General features: G+C 44.8%; 2 protein-coding genes across 2 annotated transcripts; both read right to left on the minus strand.

The window, feature by feature from the left end:
- Positions 1–400: 400 nt before the first annotated feature.
- Positions 401–11,105, minus strand: LOC144742213 (bromodomain and PHD finger-containing protein 3-like). Its single transcript, XM_078624681.1, is given in 22 exon segments — positions 401–445; positions 447–585; positions 1,529–1,683; positions 1,751–1,786; positions 1,788–1,836; positions 1,935–2,048; positions 2,126–2,277; positions 3,481–3,981; positions 3,983–4,048; positions 4,050–4,118; positions 5,759–5,833; positions 5,836–6,024; positions 6,812–6,912; positions 6,915–7,122; positions 8,831–8,960; positions 9,074–9,213; positions 9,362–9,511; positions 9,609–9,744; positions 9,746–9,860; positions 9,863–10,325; positions 10,327–10,670; positions 10,673–11,105. Coding segments are annotated over 22 exon segments (3,810 nt in total).
- Positions 11,106–13,510: 2,405 nt separating this feature from the next.
- LOC144742214 (mitogen-activated protein kinase 13-like) lies at positions 13,511–22,393 on the minus strand. The gene is made up of 12 exons (XM_078624682.1): positions 22,281–22,393; positions 20,328–20,457; positions 20,179–20,237; positions 18,142–18,247; positions 17,703–17,732; positions 17,066–17,113; positions 16,528–16,642; positions 15,919–15,990; positions 15,176–15,255; positions 14,820–14,898; positions 14,151–14,324; positions 13,511–13,596 (listed from the first exon to the last, which is right to left on the minus strand). The coding sequence occupies exons 1-12, from the start codon at positions 22,391–22,393 to the stop codon at positions 13,511–13,513; spliced, it is 1,092 nt and encodes a 363-aa protein (XP_078480808.1).
- Positions 22,394–22,728: the final 335 nt, after the last annotated feature.

Raw genomic sequence — 22,728 nt, forward strand, 5'->3', positions numbered from 1 at the left:
CAACGACGTGTGCTTTTATCATATACAAGTGTCGTCCAAAAAGATTAAAATGCAAAAAAGCCGTTGTATAAAAGATGGCAGTGATCCATTCAGACGTCTTCTGCAGTTATCATATAAATATGTCAGCTCTTTTTCTGACTGGTTGATTCATTGGCAGTAGCAGTATACAAAATAGAGCGAATCCTTCTACAGTCAGCAGAGAGCTGGACAAACCTGAAGGGGGCGCTGGAACGGACCTACTGCAGCGGTGAAGAGCATCATTCGGGTCTGGAGCTGTCGGCGGCAGACGCAAACAGACACTAGTGGTTCGGTAGGTCCACACACCCGGCCTCCGCTCGCTCGCTGCTTTAAGACTGACGAGAAATGCATAGTGGCTGAACTGCGGGTGCACCGGCGCCCTCTACAGGTAGTTTGAGGTCACAAATCCTTGGCTGTGGCTGACTCGGGCTCTGGTGGATGATGGCGCGGTCGTACGCCACCTGGACAGACTTGCGGATGCTGGACTTGCGTCCCTCCATGATGCGCAGCTTGTCGGCGGTGTCGTCGAGACCCAGAGGTGTCACCTTGTCGCGAGGGAGCCACTGCCTACGACAGGTGAGGTACAGGCGGTCACATCGGAGACAAACAGTCGGGACCATGCACGTGGAACTGAAGAGCAAACAGGCAGTCCCATGGCACGGCAAGACGGGACCCACGTGCCATGGCTCTATGGTGATGTCACCTGGTTTACAGTAAATGATTGTGGATTATTTAGTGTTATGATCAGAACATTACATTTATGGCTGTGAAATCCTCGTTTTCTACGAATGTGAAACTACGTCACTGCGGCAGTGAATTCCGTGACGGTGGGACGGTAAAAGTTCAAATATTTCAAATATTTCAGTGCCGTCTGCCGTTGCTGTCAGTGTTTGTCTCTGCTGCCTCGTCCTCCCCTCGTCCTCATTAATGACACCCGTTTTGCCTGATTCCATAGTGAACGCAGCCATTCACGTCTGTATTCCATCATTATTATAATTAAAAACAGTGACGTTCCGTCATGACACAATTCAGCAGCCCATCGCTCAGACCGGAACTTACACACAGTGAATCCGGTGGATTTTCAAAATAAAGCACCCAACACTGGGTGTCATGCGACTCGTCGATCCATGGATGGATTGATGAACCATCCAGCAGGAACACAAGGGCCCCACCTCCTAGTCCTCACGGTACTTGCAGGGCGTTCCCCACGGTAGATGGGGTTAGTGAATTTGAAACTCTGCTTTCAGGTCAGCTGACCGGTCAAAGTGATTCAAAGTGACCTTTGCTTGAACTCCAGGAGGAGCAACACTTGACAAGATGTTTGTCAGGTCAGATTTTACAACAACAGCTGACACCAAGTATGTCAACGACTCTAACATCCAACATTCACACGAGCAGCTCTCAGCAACGGAGGCCAAGAAGAACCGGCCTTTAACAGGCTGAGAAACCCACACACGGATGGGCCTACTGCCTCGACCGGCCTGGAGGAAAGAGACCGACGGTCACTCACCAGGTGCGCTTGTTGTCAAAGAAGAGCACCAGGTAGAGCCTCTTGCTGGCCTCCTCCTGCCTCTGCTCGCCCAGACGGAGGACGTCTTTGGGTGGGACGGGGATGGGCACGCCGTTGTGCAGCACGCCCTCCTCGGGCATCTCCGGGTCGATGATCTGGAGCAGAGTCACCGTCAAACCGACTGTCATGGATGTGATCTCTGAGGCTGAGGTGAAGGTTTACCAGTGCAGGATAGGAGGGATACCCCCGACACTTGGCCCCACACCAGGTCCAGAGGCTCCAGCTCCGTCTCATCCTCTGACGTGTGGCTGCCGTTGCCTGAAACACACCAGCGGAACGTCTCGGTGATCGTAGTAAAGCCTCCGTTGTCAGATGAAACCGTCAGAATAGTCCTACGAACACACACGCCACGAGTCAAAGGACAACATACCCAGTGTAATTGGACTCTCCGTTGACTATCTCCAGGAAAGGGACTTTGGAAAGAGCCGGTTTGCCCAGGCTTCGTTTGGGAGGAGAGCGTCTGGGAAACAGCACATATTATTAGTTGAAGTGCTGAATGAGGAAAAAAAGACGGAAAAGAGATGCGGCATGTCTCACGTTTCTTTGTGGAGGACCGGACAGGGGCTGTCCTCAGAGTCTGAGCCGCCGTCTTTGTGCCTGTTGAAGCCGTTGGTCAGTCCTCGAGCAAATGGGAGGAAGTGTGAGATCCACGTTTTGAGTGGGAAAATTAAACTAGCTGCGCTGGAACACTCACATGAAAAGAAATAAGGACTCAGAGGACACAAAAAACAGGTCAGGTGTGTAGTAAAGTAGGAGTAGTAGTTATTGGAATATTTGGAATATTTGACAAATCCAGACACTTTTTTTTTTTTTTAACTTTATACTGTTCAATGTTATTATTTTGCCTAGTAAATCAAAGTAATGTTTCCATATCTAGTTCCTTATTTTGTGTAAAAAAGAAAAAATCTAGAAAATTCTATTCCTAAATGTGCGTATCGAATCTACTTCCCTCACAGACTCAGGGTTGCATCAGCCACTTGATGCAGCTTTGAACTAAGTACTTTTCGCTGTTGTTTCCTTCTGTTTACATGAGACTATAGTTTTAGTGACACCGGGGGCCGATCCTCTACATGTGCTTGACCCCGCTGATGCTACACGACACACCCACCCCCAGCGCCATAATCTACTGAACTGCCTCCTCATCTTCCCCATCTCCAAAGTTTCTCCAGCTGACACCACCCCCCCCCCCGGCAGACATGGACTAAAAACATGGACTAAAAACACTGTTGGACCTCTGAACCTGCCTCACATGCATTCTTGGACCTTCTAGACTCACTGTTTGATTATATGTCTATATGTCTATATTGTCTGTGCATGCAACACCTATTGCAGGTCTGTCCGTCCCAGGAGGGGGATCCCTCTTTCTGTGGTCCTCCCTGAGGTTTCTGCCTCTTTTTCCCCTGTTATAAGGGTTTTTTTCGGCAGTTTTTCCTCACCCTGACTGAGGGTTTAGGACAGAGGGTGTAGCAATGTGCGGACTGTAAAGTCCATCGAGACAATTGTAAATCGTGATGTTGGGCTATACAAATAAATTGAATTTGAATTGAATTGAATATTGTAGAATTGACAATACAGCTAGCTTGAGACCTTAACACAATCTAATATGAAAAAGGAATGAATTCAGTGTAGGGAGAGCGATGGAAGGGTTAGGGTCAAACTGAAGATGTTTCATCCATCTAAATAGTGGAATTACAGACAGAAACAATCATAACTGAAATGTGCTCGGCACCACGCTGTAACGACAGAACCTGTGGATTGGTTTTTCTCAGCGACTCTTTACGTTTCTGCTTGGACACTGGTAACAAATGTAAAGTCAGCACATTCCAGCAGCAGCTGCACGATGATGTCACAGTCTGCGTTTGTAAAACGGTCCAAGAACTGAAGCGTCTCACCGGTGTCGGGCCGGTGGTCTGGAGCGTCGTCCAGCTCCCCGTCTGAGCAGGTGTCTCGACTGGGGGTCCAACGTTCATGCAGGTGGGGTGGCCCCGGGCTCTTCTGGGGGGTTTTGGATGGCGTGGACGAAGGTGTAGAGGACGGCGTGCTGGCGCTGGAGGGGGGCCGTGGTCGGCGCGTTGCTCAAGGTTCTCGTCCTGCGGGACTTTTCCGTTCAGCAAAGGATTGTCTCTCTCTCTGAACAACTTTGCGCCATTTTTTGCCTTTTTGAACAATACAGACGTCCGTCGTCCGACTCCTCCGGTCGTGGGCCGTGAGGGGGGGCTGAGGTCCGGCAGGCCGTTGGGCCACCGCCTGGCATTCGCTGTGCAAACCAGGAGGGGGGCGTCGACTGCCGCTCCTGTGCTTTAGTGCAATTGATGAGTTCCTGCGGCGCCGTCGTCATCTAGCTTTAGGCGTTTGCAGGGCCAGGCTGAGGACTGGGGGTCCCTCGTGATCGGCCCGCAGGGTGGGAGGCTCCAGAGGTGCATCTCCGTGTCGTGGAGGAGGAGCCGGCCCTGTCGGTTCCCAGTGTCGGCGGAGAGGTGGATTTGAGGTCATCTGTAAGACGAGAGGAGAGCAAAATGAAAACTTCACTCTGCCTTTGTCTGAAAGCGAAGCCCATGTGGTATGTCGTGTGATGTGGTGGTGTAGTAGTCACACTGGAAAATAGGTGTCAACGGAGAGTGAGTCACATTTCAACGTCTAAACCAGAGCCCAGGGCGAGTTGAGGCTCTCATGGTGGCTCAGCGTCTTCCGTACGATGAGAGAATCACTTTGCTCTCTCAACTGTACGGCAGCAACGTGGGGCGGGACTCAACTGACACCAACTAGACACTTTCCCTCGACGACTGTCGTACGAGTAGGGGCGTCACGGTTCCCCAAATGATTGTATGTTAAGTCAGCCTCTCAGTCGTCCAGGTCATAGTAACTTACTGGGTGGGGACTGATGCTTTTCAAAGAATTTTACCAACACACACATTGATGCCATTGTTTGTCTATCAAGTCTTTATTTATGGTTTTTACGCCCCAATGACTGTCCTTCCTGTTCCTCCTTGAGATACTCACTACAAGGGACAATTAGAAAGTCTAGTTTCACTCCAGCAGATGCGCTGCACTTACTTCAACAACAGTTGATTAAAAACTGCCTCTGCTAGTCAATGTGTTTCATAAAATGCTGGGACGATTGTCTGAGGCTGAAAATTCAAAAACAAGAACAGGGAAGAAACAGTGCTAAGTGTGGCTTCATTGACAGAGGACCGTGCTTGTTGTTCTATCTGCAAATGATTTTAAACTGCTATAAACTAAAACGCCATGAGCTTAAACCTCGTCTATTTCTCTCTCTCTCTCTCACGCATGCACGCACGCACGCACGCACACACACTCTACACACAAGTTTACTGTCTTGGCACAGAGCAAACATCATGTATTATAACAGAACACCTCCCTGAGAAATGCTACAGATCTACTTTCCTCTACAGACGGACTGATGATGAATCAAAAAGGGAAATATCAATATTCAAATATCAATATATCAATATAAAAATGTCCATCACGTTGCTGTAAGCGCCAGAAACACTAATGAGGACAAATGCCAAGTCTGAGGCTAAAGCATCAGCGGACCTGGGGATGTTGACAGAGGTGAGGATGCTAAAGGCTCTGTTGCTAATGACAGGGAAACTAGTCGAGGTCAGAAAGCCAGCTGCTCTCCCACTGACTGGAAAGTGGAACCCTCGTTCAGTGTCTCTAAAGGAGAGAGCCTCGATCAATAGGGCTTGTTCCCCTGGAAGTACACAAGTGGGCGGAGAGAGGACAAAAACTGCTGCGATACAAAACGGAGCGACCTTAAATAGTGACTGGATTCCCCCTGTCGTGGGATGACATGGCATGATTGTACATGGCCAATGGAGAGTGGTGAGTCCATGAGTGATGTATAGAAGAGGTGCAAACAAAGAGTGCACTTGAAGAGAGGAGTTGTGAGGCAGCCATGGCTAACGAGACTCTGTGGCCCCTACTTACTAGACTGGGAGACAGTGGGGCGGTTGGGGTTGGTACGTGGGGGGGACCCTGGCTCAATTACCTGAGGACAATGTTCCGTTAGCTCATGTTCACAACTGGTCTCATTGAAAAACGTGGCTTTTTGAAATAAGGTACATGCATTTGGCAATTTGATACTTCTGAAAAAGAAACACTTTTATTCAGCCACCTTTGTCTGTAGGCGAAAGGCCGTTTTCCTGCCTTGATATCTTTGTCGTCGTCGTCGTCGTCGTCCTCATCGTCCCCGTCCTCGTCCTCTTCTTTCAGGCGCCCGTTGTGAGGCTGTGGCGAGGCTGACCCTGCCGGTACCGAATGCTGTTGATCTCTCGGCGAAGCAGGCGAATGCGTCGCGTTCGGGCTCCGCTGCATCGCATGGAGGTGACAAAGTCCATCTTGTCCAGCAGTTCCTTCAGCTGCTCGTCCACGGTCATGTGAAGGCGGTTGTCTGGATCCAGCACGCTGTCGACTGAGGACGACGGAACGTTAGTGGAAACGATGGTCAGGATGTTTCTCAAAGGCCTGAACATACTGCGCATGAACAGAGAAAGTTCTTTCTTTCTCGTGTGGTGTCTGAGAACTATTGTGTGATTGGTCAGAAATGCTGTGTGTGTGCACATGTCCTGCAGTGAGAGGGGCACTGTGAGAGCCTCCCAGGAGTTCCACACACGAAATGTCCTGACCAGAACGAACTGAAACAAACAAAGGTCTTCTGGTGTTCTTGCGCAGTATGTACATGACTTCAACAGTTCTCTCTTAAGACTAGAAGCTGGTGATTTTAGTACTGAATCAATAGGATACGTTCAGTAAAACAATCAGTTCAAAAGATTTGTTTACTGAATCATTCACCGAACCATTTTGTTAGCAGTGAGTGATTTGTGTCATTTCACAGGGAGCCAACGACGAATCGGATTCACCCGCAGCAGTTCACTAATGCACTAGGCTGAACTGTGAAATGAACGAATCTTTTCACACACACACACACACACACCACACACACACACACACACACACACACACACACACACACCACACACACACACACAACACACACACACACACAACACACACACACACACAACACACACACACACACACACACACACACCTTTAGTGAGCACCACTTGAGGTGAACCAACGCCATGTTTCTTTACTGCTCTGGATCACAATCTGATTCTACATCTTCAAATCACCACATTATTGTGTGTTCATTGTGACAGTGTTTTACATTTGGCCTTAGCTGTCTCCTACTTACCCGTCTTCCCATGTGCAGCCGCGGAAGTCTAGTTTCTGTGGTGACTCTGGGAGGTGCATGCCAGTGTCCAGGTCCAGGCCAGTATTGGTGGCTTGTCGCTGGCGTGGCGCAGCACAGCTCCCCCCAGATCTCTGAGACGCAGCGCTGCCCGGTGGAACACTGTGTCCTTGGTGTTGTAGAGGAGACAGTTGGACACCATCAGGTTGAAATCTGCCTCTAGGTCGGCTACGGAGCGGTAGGTGTGACTTTCCAGCTTAGAGCGCATTGTAGAGAAGTCCATCGGCTGGCTGATGAACTCCAGGTAGTCTGGGACCTGTTGATGAGATACAAAGGACACGCGTACGACCTAATAAGTGTGTGACGAGCATTTATAGCATTTACAGGGTTTCCAGTGTTTTCTAAGACACCTCCAGAACTTCTGGAAGTAAATCTAGGCCCTGTCCTCTCAGAGACAAGTTGAATTTGGGAAAACTTTTTTATCATATGGACCTTTTGTCCACACGGAACAGGCGTTTTGGAGCCTGATAGGAGTATTTTGAAACCAGGTCCCAGAGTGAATAAATAGGAAGACAACACTGTTTCACCTGTGCGGGTCCAACCTATACACATCTTTCCTGAGCTGATGACATCATGCCTCCACCTCTCCTTAGCCCACATGCGCTAACCTCCGCTAGCAGCAGCAACGGCAGCTCACCGTGTTGCGCTGGCTGCTGAATGTGATATCTGTTCGTCCATCCCACACAAAATATTATTGTTCGATTCATATTCTTTGAGATCTTCTTCTTAGTGTGTTTGTTCACATCACATTCACCACACATTTGCATGCATGCTCCATGTCTTCTTCTCTGTGGTGGTGTATTTCTGTGGCAGCATCTAGGCCTGGCACACATACATCGTATTCACTGGATTTATGTGGATGCAACGCATTTTGGGAGACGATTCCCTGTGCATGGAAAACATTTTTAAAACTATTCTGGTTCGTCTCCCTGTGCACGTAGCCCTAGCGAATAAGACAGACAGAAAGGAACGATGACTTTCATCAACGTGTTCCGCTGTGAGAAGGGTTTTGGCCAATGCAGGGGCACAGATATACAAAGCAATCATGATATCTAAGTTTGTGAGTCAGTATCCTCACATACAGGTGATTTATCATAACAACTGATGACAAAAAACACATTGCTAACATACTGTCTTAACTACAATGAAACCATGTGTTCTCCACAACAGTACAATATGAGGAACAGAAAAAAATGAGGTTGAAAGTTCACTGCTGATTTATAGCTCTGTTCATATGCACACATGAGGTATCTATTTGACCGTCTTGCAATAAACTAACCAGCTACTACTGTTTCCATTTCAAGATGGAAAATAGAAGATGGTTGCTTAGGCAACGAAAGCATGGAACAACGAAAGTTGGACAAATCAGCTTCCACTTCGACAGACTATAAGTAAGAATTATAGAGCCACCGAGTATCTGGCAGCTGTTTATATAAAACTATAATTAAACCTCTCTCTCCAACTGTCAATGATTCCCAGCACACATTTGAAGCTGCTGCTCCAAACCACAGCTGAATCCCAAAGTAAGCAAACTGAACCAAGAAATTTCAGTTGCTCATTAATAAGATGGTAACCTCATTCATCCACAGAACTAGCTCTGATAATCTTTACTGTAAGCTGAAGTGGAAACAGACTGAAATGACTTTTCAAACCAGTATAGACATTTGAAATGTTCCAGAATTTTCCATGACAATCAAAAGATGAAAATTCATCTTCCTGACTTTCTGACTAAGACCAAGCAGTATGTTCTGTGTGCTGAGGTTTCATTATACCAAGGTTTCTGGCAGTCGGGTGAAGTCAGCGATCATAGCAGTTGAAAAACATCAACAATAAGCTGAAGCCTTTAGTTAAGTCTCTGTGGGCTATGAAGCCTCAAACGTGACACGTCATTCATGCGTGGCACGTTACTTTTTCTTCACGCCGTGCTGCTGGTACCACTGTTACGATCAGAAGAACTATCTCACCTCCTTGATGTCGACCGGCTCTGCAAAGATCTGGGCAGTGTCCTTCTCCTGCAGCTGCTCCAGAGTTGAGCGAAGCAGCGCCAACATCGGGGTCAACTGCATCTCCAGAGCTGACTGATGAACTTTGATCCTGGAGTAAACAGAGGAAAGAGAAGAAGACTGTCAGTTCAGTGTCTGTACACTGAATTAAAAAGTTATTCTTTCAAGCTTGTGTAGCACGTACAGTGTGATTTTTCATTCTACAATGTTACCTGTTCTCGTTTGAGCTTCTCCCTCTTACGGATGAGCTCCACCAGCAGTCGGGCTTTTTCAAGGTCATGTCGAAGTTTCTGCCAATACCTCAGTGCGTCTCTGGCAGCAGAAACTTTTTCATCCACCTCAGGCTGCAAAGGAACAGGACACATGCTTTTACTGCCGCTGTCTGTAAACTGTCAGGTATGTCAATGTCCAAACAAGTACACTGAAAGCCATACACTGAAAACCATACAATTATGGTCTTTGAAAACCAAACTTCTGTTTCCTGTTCCTGACCTGTTCAGTATTCCTTTGGGACTGGATGTTAACGTGTAAACGCCGGACCAGCGGCACACCATTCCTCGACTGACGCTTGAGTAACCAGTAACGATGCAGCCTCTGCATGAACTGGCTTTTCTTTGGAAGATGATTCCTTTGCAGATGATACTCAGCCTGCACGACAAGGAGAGAGGCATGTGGTCAGTAACATCAGCTCGGTTGGGTCAAACAGATTTGCTGGCACAAAATAAACAATTAGGAACACGTACCTGCTTGCAGGTATTTGAGGCACTATGGCTTGTGGTGATGCAGTGTTTGGGGCTGTTGACTCAGCATTCTTCTTCCCTTTCTTTTTATCCATCTTAGCCTCATCGTCAGACTTCCTGCCTTTCTTCGGTGTTGTTAGGACCCTGTGTGTAGGCGCTCTGACCTCTACTCGCCCTCCCTCTCTGCTGCCCCACCACTCGCCCTTCACTCTCCTCATCAGACAATGTCTCTTGGCCTGGAGGTGAATGAGCTCGCAGAAGGCCGTCTTCTTCACAGAGAAGGTGGTCCCGTTGACGTTTGTCTCTCTCCACACCGGGTCGATCTTCATGAACAGGCCAGCGCGCTGAGCACACGTGACGTGGAAAGCGGTGTAACAGTTTGCTTTGTGGCACTGAATGGATGCACCACGGCCCCGCTGCTTACACAGGTAGCAGGTCAGTTTCCAGCGTGCTGGGGGAATGTTATTAACACCTTCCACCGGTTCCAAAAACACTGTATTGGCGAAGCAGACTTCAGGGATCCAGATTGCACACACCACATGTGCCCAGCGACCATCGCTGGTTTGCTTAAAAGCGCCGCCTCGGTTTGGACACAGAACACAATCAACGGGTTTCTGAGGAGACTGGAGGCAGCAGCGGCACAACCACTGCCCCTCTGGGATGTAGGGCACTCCGTAGCACTCCTGGTGCACGGCCAAGTTGCACGCATCACAAAAAGAGGATGACGTTGCTGTTGAGGCACTCGTCCTCCAAACACACACAGCAAAAGGCATCGTCGTCAATATTGCTCTGAGACGGGGCTCGGCTGCGGGCTTCCCGGTACGCCTCCTCCTCTAGGCGGTCCACCAACAACTCAAAGGTGTCTAAAGAGAGAGATGAGTAACCCTCAGCAGTCCGGCCAGCATTGACCATCTCCAGCCAGGCAATGTCCTGTTCATCCATGTCATATTCTGCCACAGCGTCCTGCTCTTCAGCAGAGCGCTCAATATAACGGTAATACGCTGTGGGCAGAGGGGGCGCCTCCACTGGCGTGAAGGTCTCGAGCACACGAAACTTGGGTCAGGGAGGGGCAAGTGGTGATGATTAGATGTGTTTAACTTCTCAGGTGTTGGTGGGTGGGAATTGGGACAGTGGTTCTTTGAATGTGGCGATGACTTGACAGAGGAGCACTTGGATTCTTTCCGGCGGCCTCTCGGTGTGGCTGGTTTGGAGAAGGTTTGGACACTGCCGGCCGGAGGTGATGGCTGCTCACTGTTCTCCTTGTTGCTGTTACACTCATTAATATCCTGCGCCATCATCTCATCTTCGGTAATGACCGCCAGTGGTTCCAAAACAGAGATGCGGTGAAGCCGACCATCCAGCTCCACTTCCACCACCTTCTGGGCCTGGGCATAGCTGAGGGTTTCTTTGCTTGGAGATGCTTTGAGGCTATACGGGGACGGAGATCGCTGGCGGGTACCCCACGCCCACCAACTGTCCCATTGGACTTCTTGCATCTGCTTGCATTTCCCGTGGCCACCTGCCTTTACGACGTGGCTTCCTCATAGACCACCTATAATCACACCTTCCCTCCTGTTGAAAATGAAATAACATGTGAGAATATGGCAGTGGTCTCATATTATGCAAACAGTTGCTGTCAGTGTATGAGTATGTTCTGTCGCTAATGTTTTATTTATAGTTAAGTATGGATGCCGCACTCTTTATTATGCTGCAAAACAAATCTAACTTTTGGTACAATGACATAACCTGAAGCTGCCATATTTAGAATGTTTAACAACACAAAAAGCCTCATCCTATGAGGTCGGCAGTGATATTTTTAGAGAAAGTATCTGCCACTCACTCCCTGGCAACTCAGTGTGAAATCATCATCATTAAGCTTCAATAATATTTAGTACAATACAAAGACATTTGCCCGCTTCAGCAATATACACTTTGGAACAGAGTTCAGAGACATTAACAATATTCTTTATTTCATTGTATGTTACCTCTGACAGGACACCTCTGTGATGCGATGTACAGTATATGTAAATGTGTTGTTCTATATTATTACTCCCTCAACCCACAGAGCCAACGACATGATGTTGGACCAACTGTCCATTTTACTTTTTCATTTTACCCCCATTTATCATTATACTCACACGGGTGATGATAAAAATATCCGTAAGTCAAAAACTGTCTTGAACTATCGTTGATGCAGCAACGCAACGCGATTGTCCAATCAGCTTCCAGGGATGTTTGACGGATCACTCGCGCAGCCAATCGTCTTCAAGAACACCTCGGTCTAAACAGCTCAGTCTCCTTTTTTTAGCAGTAAAATGTCAGCCATGTTTACAGTTTTAGAACTATTAACAGGTCTTCCAAGCTTTAAATCGTAATTAAAAACCGTGGGCCATTTGATTGCGATTCACAGACACAGACCACTTGTGCCATACACTCGTATCCTGACATTTAAATGGAGAGCTAGTATGCTAACTTTGAAATATAGCTGTACTAACATTAGCAGGATTGTTGACAAGGCACCTAATAACTTGCACCGTTGTTGGTTAAAAGTTCCTAAGTAGTCAGTATGCAATAGACAGTAAATTGTGTACTTGAGACATCTTACCTATGATGACAACTGTGTGACAGAACGAGCCGAACAGCCGGCGGTCTAAAGCCGCCTCCTCAGTATTGGTTGCCTGTTATCCAGTCGCCCCACTCGCTGAAAGCTAAAAGCTAGCTGTTACTGTGAGCTAGCGTCAGATTGCTGGAACAGCCGGTGTATTTCGCTATTTAATAAAGCATTTGTTCCCCAATGAAACAGCGGTTATCAGGCAAGCGGTTGAAATCATCAGCTCGCTGAGTACATAACGTGTATATCTGTGGGAATAAGTATTACAGGCAACTCAATCTCGACCCAATTTTGAGAAAGAGAGGAATACTAGCCTGAGGTTGCCTGGCTAGCTACTTGGAGTCCAGAGTATATGCTAAATCAACAAGACGGCAAAAACATACGACTTCCGTTAACCTTTCAAAATAAAATTAACTTGGCCACGCTTACCGCAACAAATTAGATTCCTTTATTTCGCTCTCTGAAAGTTTTATACAAGAAATTCATCACAGTATAGAATTTATTTACAGCATCACATTTTATTCCAAACATTCGATGTCAATTAACCAGATCGCCGCTTAAATTTATTCTCAATGTAAAGCAGGCTTTTATTTTTACTGTAAATTATCTCATTTCCGCTTTCATGATACTCCTTTGGCTGCCTCTGTTCGCTCGTGAACATATATCCCGCCTCCGTTACGTCATCAGGCGGTGATTTTCGCGCGCAGGGTGCTGATAGTGGGGCCAGTATTTCCCTTTAGTATACATGGTCATCGAGGGCAAGTCAGTTTATTTATGTGTGACACAATTAAAGCATACATTTGTCAAAACCTTGGCAATATCTATGCACACTTTCCCCATTTACATTTTCCTTTTACTTTTTTTTACTTGCTTTTTTTCCACCTGCTGATCCTTTTATTCACCTACTAGCATTTACATATTTATATATTACTTATCATTAGAATTGTAGTGAGAGGAGATTTAAATGGGAATCCTTATTTTAAACTCTCAGCAGGAATTACCATCAATTAGGAAAAACTGTTTAATTGGAAAACAGCATTGCGGTTATACTGAGAGTGACTCCTGTGATGTTTAAGACCATACATTCAAGCAAGGCAACTCACTAATAGGTTAATTCATCTGAACAAACACACACAACTAAAAATGGTGTGACGGTTTTAAAATGACCATCTCACAGTCAGTCAAAATCATAGTCAGAAACATAGAGTAAAAGAGATAATTGGAATATACAAGGGCACCGTTGGTTGCTGTGGGAGTTGGGAAACCGGTATTTACAAGACATCCATTAAGTTAGGGAGACATCGTCAGAGTGTTTTTCCTCTTGGAATCCCGACGTGGAAATGGAACAAAACTCTTCACCTCTTTGAAACATAACCCTGTGGTGCAAAAGACAAAAGACATCATTGTCTCTGCAGCCTCGCAACAATTAAATAACACAAAACAGAAATCCATTAAGCACTCGCTGCATGCCAACATCAATTATTCATAATTTCATTACCACATTAGTGAATGCGGTGCAGCCGAATGTTAATTGCTGCCCCAGTCTACCTTTTGGAATGGATTGTGTGATGGTGAAAATGACTTGTGTGAATGTTGTTTTTTTTAAAAAATTGTTCTTCACACTGTAACATATTAAATTCCATGTCTTCTCCTGGAATTTCTGTAGGACATGTCTGTATGAGGTAAGCATTAGCATAAATCTGGGTGAAATAGTTGTTTTTTCTTTCTTTACATATCGCTGTTTTCTGAATCAGAATCAGTTTTATTGCCAAGTAAGTTTTAAAAAAAATGAAGAATTTGTCCTGGTGTGAAGACGCAATCAACATAAACCGAGAATGGAAATAGTGCAAATTATTAAAAAAAAAAATCTTGAAACACACTACACACAGTTAACACTATAGAATAGAATAAGATAAGGAATTCAGCTTACGCTTCCACTCTTCGAGGGACAGTGTGGCATTGTCGTGGCTGTCATCGTACGGTGCAGGCTCAGGAAAGTCGTCCTGGTCCCTTAGGCTGTCAAAGTATGGGTGTTCCAGAGCCAGTTCGGCGGTGGGCCTCTCGTCTCCATCCAGAACAAGGATTTTCTCCAGCAGGTCGATACCTGCAGACGGTCCAAACATAACAAGGAGTAACACCACAGCACTTTAAGGAGGTCAAACGGTGAAAGTCAGTCAAATACATTTATGAACATAATTCACAACTGGAAGCTGTGGCTTTTGTTCCTGAGTTTAGTGGAAGGCTGTTTCTCCTCTGCATCACTGTTTCAATATGTTCCCCTTAAATTGCTTTACCTGGCTCTTACGTCCATATTTCAATTTGATTTAAAGAGAGATTAAATCATTCATACTTATAAGCAAAATAGAAATATTGCATTAGAAATACTTAAGATAGTTTTCCAGTTCTTGATCTGATTCTTTAGAACAGTAAGTGGAACAGAACATGTGATTTACAATAAATAACAGACGAAAAGCTTTAAAATTTTAATTATGAGCAAATGAAACAAAATAGTAAATAATCTCTCTGGCACTCACTGCAGTCAGAGGCTTTTAAATACATTCAATAATGGATTTAAACCTACAACTGCGGATGACCTCACCATTTGCACTGGCTCTCGGGAACAACGTAGAGAAGTCTTTTCTGGGATAGTGAGGAAGAGCCTTGACATAACTTTTAGCCTGTTTTCAGAGACAAATAATAAATAATAATAATAATAATTAATAAATAATAATAACTGACAAGATTTTTTAAAAAAAGAAGTCATGACATTTATTGTTCCAAGATACAACTGTTGGTGGCACTCATGCTTGTTTGCACCAGTCATTTTCACCATTTTCTTTTCGTGTCCTCACGCAGTACAAGCAGAATTTAAAGAACCGCACGACCGTCAGTGTGTTGATATCGCCAGAAATGAGACATATTTCAACTGGTTAGTGTCCTGTATATTCAATCTACCTCTGGACTGTCCAGCTTCTGAACGAACTCTGGTCCAGGCACTCCGGTCACTTTCAAGATCTGGGTCAGCTGGTCCATGTCTGGTAAAAAATGGTTCATCAAGGATAATTAAACCTGGAATCTTGTTGGAGCCAGAATTAATGCTAACAGAGCTGCTGCTTTTACAGTGCCATCTTAGTTATCTGGAGATAAGATGTAACGCTGCACATATTCTTTCTTTTTCTGATTGAACACTTATGTATAGTGGCACATATTTTTGTTCTTTATTATTATTGTGTATTATAATAATTATCATTATCTTTTTTCCTCTTAGCACACTTTCTAATTCTAGAAAGTTTTCTAGAATTCTAGAAATTCTAGAAAATTCTTTATACATTTTACTTTAATTCTTTTTCAATGTAATTTATATTTATTCTAATTTAAGTTTAGACCCTGCTTAGTTTTCATATTATTAAATTTTTATGCTATATTTTCTACCTTCTGTTGAAGTATTACCTCTTTTTATCTATGTATACAGAACAACACATGCAGACTAAGTCCATCAAGTGTTACAGAGAAAAAAAGAGAATGGGAAGCTGCTTCTGTGTTTTCTGTTCCATTTGCATCAGAGTTTAAATCAGTTTGCTTTCAGTCAGCTGATAAATTGATTTTAAATGAACGTGTGGTCATTTGAACCATTATCTCTGATGTTATTAGCGCTCACACAGACATTGAATGTCCAGCACAGACGCATGAAAGGATACAGTCTTTCCCTTTGAAAAGGGTTTTTCCACTGATCATTTCTGCCATGATGCAGCCCACAGACCAGATGTCCACTAGAATAAACAGCAAGGAAGAGTGTCATTGAAAAAAAAACAAAAAACAGGAGAATACGTGTCCCGGGCAGTGTTTTAACTTAGCTCAGTGCTCTGGAAATATGGAAGGAGTCTCCTATTCACGAGGAAGACAAGAAACAAGTGTACTGTTTCTAGCGAGGAGCATAATGCAGAGAGTGACCCGCGTTGCTTTTTCTAGCAGCTGCGAAGAAAATGAGAACCAACTATCCCCTAAAGAGACATAAATCCTGGTTTCACAGCAGAGACAGACCTGTCAATGAGCCGGAGCGCTATCGGGCTGCTGTCAGACCCTGCCAGCCGCTCACAGATTAAAGAAGCTAAGATTTATTTCAAGAAGACACCCATGCAATTCCAAATGTGTTCCGTGCACCTGCCAACAATGATGTAGCATACAAGCTAGAAGAGAAACAGTCATATGAGTGGAGTTTGGCTGCTGACACATCACTGGAGACAAACAGTCACAGCACTGATGCGTCCATTGACACTGACAATATGGAATAGCTACAATTGTCTTGCCAGTCTGGGTGTAGTGCATCCAGTTCAGAATGACCTCAGGCGCCCGGTACCAACGAGTCACCACATAGCCTGTCATCTCAGCATCAGTGCTGCGTGCCAAGCCGAAGTCCAGGATCTACAAGGGGGCAGCAGACAATGTGATTGTAAACCGGAGCCTGAGTGAGGTCCATGTGTGTTCACTCTGTCCACAAGGAGACAAATATATATATATGTACTGTATGTACAAATAATGAACTGGCAGAATGTTTGGTGTGTTCCAGCTGGCGCGGATGTTCCAGTTTGTCACTCATGGGGACGGAATGTCCAGGTGAAAGGTATCTATCATCAGAACACAGTAGGTTGCAAAAAATCCTTTCACAACTACACTGTTACAACATTCTCAGTACCACACATGTACTTCTTACTCCATAGCATGCTGTTTGCATCGCTTACTTTGTAGTATATCCTGTTTCTGTTCTTCCATTGCTGATAATCCTATTACTTAGCTGCCAGAGCTAAACTGTCACATAAGATGGATCATGTTTTCAGGAGCACCAACCTTCAGCTCACAGTCTTGGTTTACAGCCAAGTTTCCAGGTTTAAGGTCCTGCAAAAAAAAAAAAGAAAAAAAAAAGAGTTGGGTGATCATTACTTACATCTCTTACAGCAAATTATACTGTTTGTGCTGAGCAGTATCAAAGCTTCAGGGGTTCCTGCTGTCCAGCATGGCTCAGCTAGAGGTCTGTGGGCAGTGACTGATTACAACAAGAGCCAACCACACTTCTGCAGGCATTCTCTGAAAATACTGTGACGTAACGTCTGTTAAGTGTTGGACTGCGTGCAGGTGTTGATAACACCTTTACTGTTTACGGAATTACCAGCAGTAATTACCAGAGACTGTGTCTCAAAGAAGAGGACGTAACTGTGGGACAAAAAGGCTCCACCCACCTCTTTATCACTGTCATGTACAAACCACAGGTCTTGGCGTCATTACTGAAAGGTGTGGTTGGACATCTCTAAACACGCAGGCAGACATCAGAGTGAATGAACTCATCCTACCTGTTGGTGCGGTGTTTGCAACTGACGCATTCATGACAATGCATTTATAAAAGCAACCAGACGTTGGCATTCTTAGCGACAACACGTCCTTTACCAAGTCAAAGTACCGATTTCAACTGAGGGACATTGGTACTTACCCTGTGGATGATTCCAGCCTTGTGGATGTACTACAGAAAGGAGGAGGAGCAGTCAGCGCACGTTTAGGATACAGATAACACTATTTATTTGCAGTATTGTGCATCGTTTTATTAGTACCCCCAATTCTCTGACTGCTGTTAAAGCAACTGCCCTCTAAACCGTGAACTGAAAAAGTTAATCTATAACTTATATATGCAGTTATTGAATGTTAAGAAAAACCACGACTTTGCCTTCACAGAATAGGGGTCAGAAGTGTCTATGTGTTTTTACAGTCATTATTTCAAGATTAAACTACAGAATAGCACTAATATGATGGTGCTACATATTTGACATTATGTATAAATAAACTACTATTTATTTTTTTTGCACACGGGTGTAAAATGTATGTATTTTATTTCAACATCTAAAGATTCCGTGGGTGTGTTTGCACCGGCTCACCCGGAGTCCACAGAGCATCTGGTAGACTAGAAACTGGACTTTGTCTTCGGAGAGGTGACCTCGCACCTTGGACAGGTCAGTGAACATGTAAGGCATCACCAGGCAACTGGAAAAATGGAGAGACAGAGCAGAAGAGAGGATGGAAAGGTACTCGCGCAGGAGGAGTCGTCCAAACAGGAAACGAGGCTTAATTGAATCACTAACGCAAGAAGCTTTCGACCCCGCCAGCTGTTTTTCAAGCCGTGAGGCTCTGTTCATTTCCATAAGTTGACTGAGAGGATTGAAGGAATTCATGTAATGTGACGATGATGTTTCTGTCCCTGAACAGCTTCCTGCTCTGGGTCTTACTAGCAAACATAGAATAAAAGACACAACTAACCGAATGAAAACAAAATCCCAGAATTGAAGTTAGTGGGAATCTTAAGGTTGTATTGTATTGTATTGTATTGGACATCAGAACTGGTAACTTGTGGTAGTAGGTGAGGGGGGGGGGATAGTTCTTAGTTGATAAACAACATATTCCAAGTATCCACGTGGAATAGCTACTGCTGTACAATTTGTGTATATTCTACTGCTGCAGAGTCGTGTTGGTGAGGAATCACTGATCTGCATGGCTGAAATTCAACTGGGTGAATGGTACAAGGCCTGAACGCCTGACATGCTCTCTCATAAACACCATGAACAGGTGCAAACTGCTACAGCCACATGCTAAGACCCTGTGGAACGAGTGCCGGCTCGTAGAACACCAAGTCCATAGTTTGGAATGAAGAGTCTAAATTCACATGTGGGGTGTGACATTTGTGTGTCGACAAATTTTGGCCACAGAATGTATGAGGAGAAAGACAGATTCTATCTGACATACCTGCACAAGGAAACAGATCCATGACTCCCAGAACATGCAGGTTTGTTTTCTATCATCATTCTGTCATCATCAGGTCTATCATTAATACGCAGAAACTCTGAAAAAAAACTTGGCAAGTGGTTCTCTGGTTGGATTCCTGGCCTAGGGGGTCTTTCTGTGTGGAGTTTGCATGCTCTCTCTTTTGTGCTCTCTGGGTACTCCGGCTTCCTCCAAGCATGTCTTCTATACCATATTCCAAACCACGTCCAGAGTGTACCCCATTCGCCCTTTGACAGCTGGATTGGCTCCAGCATAACTCAGACCGGAGCAAGCAGGACCAACCAATCAGTGAATGTACAAACCAACCAATGATCGAACCAACCAACCAACCAACCAATCAACCAATGACTGAACCAACTAATCAACCAACCAATGATCGAACCAACAAATGAACCAAACAAACAACAAACCAACCAACCAACCAACTAACCAATGAATGAACCAACCAACTAACTAATGAACCAATCAACCAACAAATGAACCAACTAATGATCGAACCAACAAATGAACCAAACAAACAACAAACCAACCAACCAACCAACCAACCAATGAATGAACCAACCAACTAACTAATGAACCAATCAACCAATGAATGAACCAACTAATCAACCAACCAATGAACGAGCCGACAAACAAACCAACGTACGAACCACTGAACCCTTCTTGGAACACATGAACTGATGTGTCTCAGCCACAGAGGTGACGTTTTCATTGACAGCCAAGTTTTACCAGAGATGAAAACAATATTCAATTTCGATGGTGACTCGGGTCAGTGTGGTTGGTGTTTCCTCAAATAACTGCATAGAAATCACATACCACTGTCGCAGGTCCGGATGATTAGCAGTAATACCACACACAGGTATTCTGCAGGTATTTCACAATTCTGAGATATTCAAGTGCTTTCCACCTCCACACTGAAGGTCCTGGTCTTCTAAGTCCAGAACTGTTATGTAACACTTGTGAAATGCCAATTCAACAAAGATGTCAAGCAGGGTTACATGATATGTTGCTTCTATAACAGTAGAACAGGAAATGCTGCTGTCATCACCGACGACAGAGATAACAACGGCTCCACAGTCCTGTGAGACTTCTTGCAGTTCCCTGCTCTCCTCTGTTACTGAAGGGTTACTACTCACAAGTCCTGGAAGTCTTCGAGACACGAGGCAGGTGTGAACACATCAAGCAGTCCGATCACCTGGTTGGAATGAGAACAGAGTGATGACTAATGAGACTTGTGATTCAGTCAGTAGTTATTTGATCTACAGGTCGGATTTCACCTACTCACATTTTCATGCTTCATGTGTTTGAGCAGTCGCAGCTCCCGGTAGGCCCTTTTAGCAAAGATCTCGGACTGAAACGGCCTGTGGAGCTTCTTGATGGCCACTTTCTCTTTACCCTTCTCATTTATTGCCGAGCTGTAGTGAATAATTGAACAAGTAATCAGCTCTGCTGCACTCGACACAAGTGCCTTCGAGTTTCGCTATGATTTCCTTTCTTTTGAAGTCGGAGCAGCCAGAAAATGACGGTTCACTGAGGTTTCTGTGAGGAAATCATCTGCACAGGTGTTCTCAGAGAGAGACATGACTGTAGGAGTCGTTCTCAAGTGGTGGAGTGTGTGTGTGTGTGTGTGTTGCTCCTCAGTATACCACAGAAGCTGTTGTTGATGTGCCTGTTTGCAGTGAACGCAGGGCGCAGCATTGTAGAGGGAAAGCTTGCTCGGCTATTTTGGAGCCGCGTCCACCAACATGTATTATTACACTTTCCACTTGTGCTTTGGGGAAGACGAATGACGTAACGACATGCAGCCAGCGATCCATTTACGCTCACGTACAGTCAACTGCGGACCACGTTCCTGTCGTCCAAGATGGTTTATAAGAGATGAGTAATGTGTCGGTGGCAGCTTGATCCCAGATCATCAGATGATGCTTCTTTCAAAGGTTAGACGGTTTAACCCTTAACAGACCATAACGCCCACACTACAAGCGCCCCCACCCCGGGTCACTACAGGCAGCACTGACAAGAAGCACAGAAGATGATGTGGTGATGCAACGGTTTTTCTGTCTTTGGTCTGTGAACGTATATGAACGATCCTGAAACCACATTTCATGTAACAACATTTCAAACCGTCATGGGTCAAGCTGTGTTCATTCAAACTATTTCACATTACAAAATAATACGTAACATTGCACACAGAATTCTAGTGGAGGCCTATTCACACTTTTTGCCTCTGCTTGGGGTTTTATATCGACAACAATACAACACAAGCAGGGAGAGTTGACAAAGGTCTGCTTCTGTGATGTAAGACAATGAAAACAAACTAAATAAAGTAAGTAATAATGTTTATGTCACACAGAGTCAGGACATTGTGGTTTTGAAGGCTGTTCAGTGAATGCTCAGTGAATGTTATTGTTTCATGGAAAAACATTTATATACGCTCAGAATCAGAGTCTGACATAAGAAGCTTGATGAAGTAAATGTGACACCTTCGATTTTCTTTTTTTCTTTTTTCTTTATCCTGGTTCCAGTCATGAAAAACTAAATGTGTTTGAATGATGTATTACGCAACAGCTGATGCTTCTGTACGGCAACTACTATACAAAAGTATAATTATGTCACTCAGATAAGCACTGTGCATGACATCAATAATCAATTTGAAAAATAAAATCACATCACCTGCATTTACTTTGTGTCAAAAAAAAAAATTATAATTTTGACTAGGTCTTCTCCAAACAAGTGCATTACAACCTCCCATATGGTTGATCTAATTCAGGATCTCTGGAGAATCACATTTCACAATCACTGTGATGGCAGCTCCAGGGATTTGGCTGTGAATCATCGTGCAGCCCCAGTGTGTATATGTGATGAAAAATATGATAAAAACCAATGTAAAACACAATAAGAAGAAGCTTATTCACAGATATTGTCTCTCATTAACATGTGGGCATGTGTTACTAACAGTTGTCTTATTGTCTGTCTTATACATGAATAAATATCCTTATGAATGTACATTTTTATGGCTGTGCCCATGGTAACCAGCATCCCATCACGTCACAGAGAGATGCTTTACCGTGGATGTATGATGGAGGCTCACAACTGGCTCCAGATGTTCTCTCTCTCTCTCTCTCTCACACACACACACACACACACACACACACACACACACACACACACACACACACACACACACACACACACACACACACACACACACACACACACCATATGACATGCCACTCACCACACGGAGCCGTACGCCCCGGTTCCTATCTGCTTGAGACGGCTGTATTTCTCCGGTACCTCCCACACCGTCTTGTTGATCTCCTCCCGAGAGAAATGAGCCCGAGCCTCCATGATGAAGAGGAGAAGGGCGAAGGCGGCTAATAAACTTCTCTCGCCTGTTCTCCGACTGCCACTTTATCAGGAAGGTATAAGCAAAACAGTAATCAGGTTAAAACCTATGCAAATGATAACCATGTACTTCCGGTGATGGATTTTTACAATAAGTGCCATGAAAGGCTAATAATGGGACCATTTTAAACGAAACGTAACGACTTTTAACGTCGCTAATTATTTTTTAAGCGTTGTGTCTGAATGAAGAAAAGAGAATATATGACAACATAGAGTGGAAGATGGACAACAGCTCCCTGAGCCTTAGAACCTAACCTTATTTTGAAGGCGGAATGATA

The sequence above is a fragment of the Lampetra planeri genome, unplaced genomic scaffold (assembly GCF_965212315.1).
Source record: "Lampetra planeri unplaced genomic scaffold, kcLamPlan1.2.h2 scaffold_912, whole genome shotgun sequence".
Classification (NCBI taxonomy): domain Eukaryota; kingdom Metazoa; phylum Chordata; class Hyperoartia; order Petromyzontiformes; family Petromyzontidae; genus Lampetra; species Lampetra planeri.

Excerpts from the sequence above, each read along its gene's own strand:
- LOC144742214 (XM_078624682.1), bottom strand. The coding sequence starts at position 22,393 with ATGGAGGCTCGGGCTCATTTCTCTCGGGAGGAGATCAACAAGACGGTG. Across the intron at positions 14,899-15,175 it reads AGAAGCTGGACAGTCCAGAG|GCTAAAAGTTATGTCAAGGC; the intron begins GTAGATTGAATA and ends CTCTGAAAACAG. Across the intron at positions 13,597-14,150 it reads GTCCCTCGAAGAGTGGAAGC|GGTTATGTTTCAAAGAGGTG; the intron begins GTAAGCTGAATT and ends TTTGCACCACAG.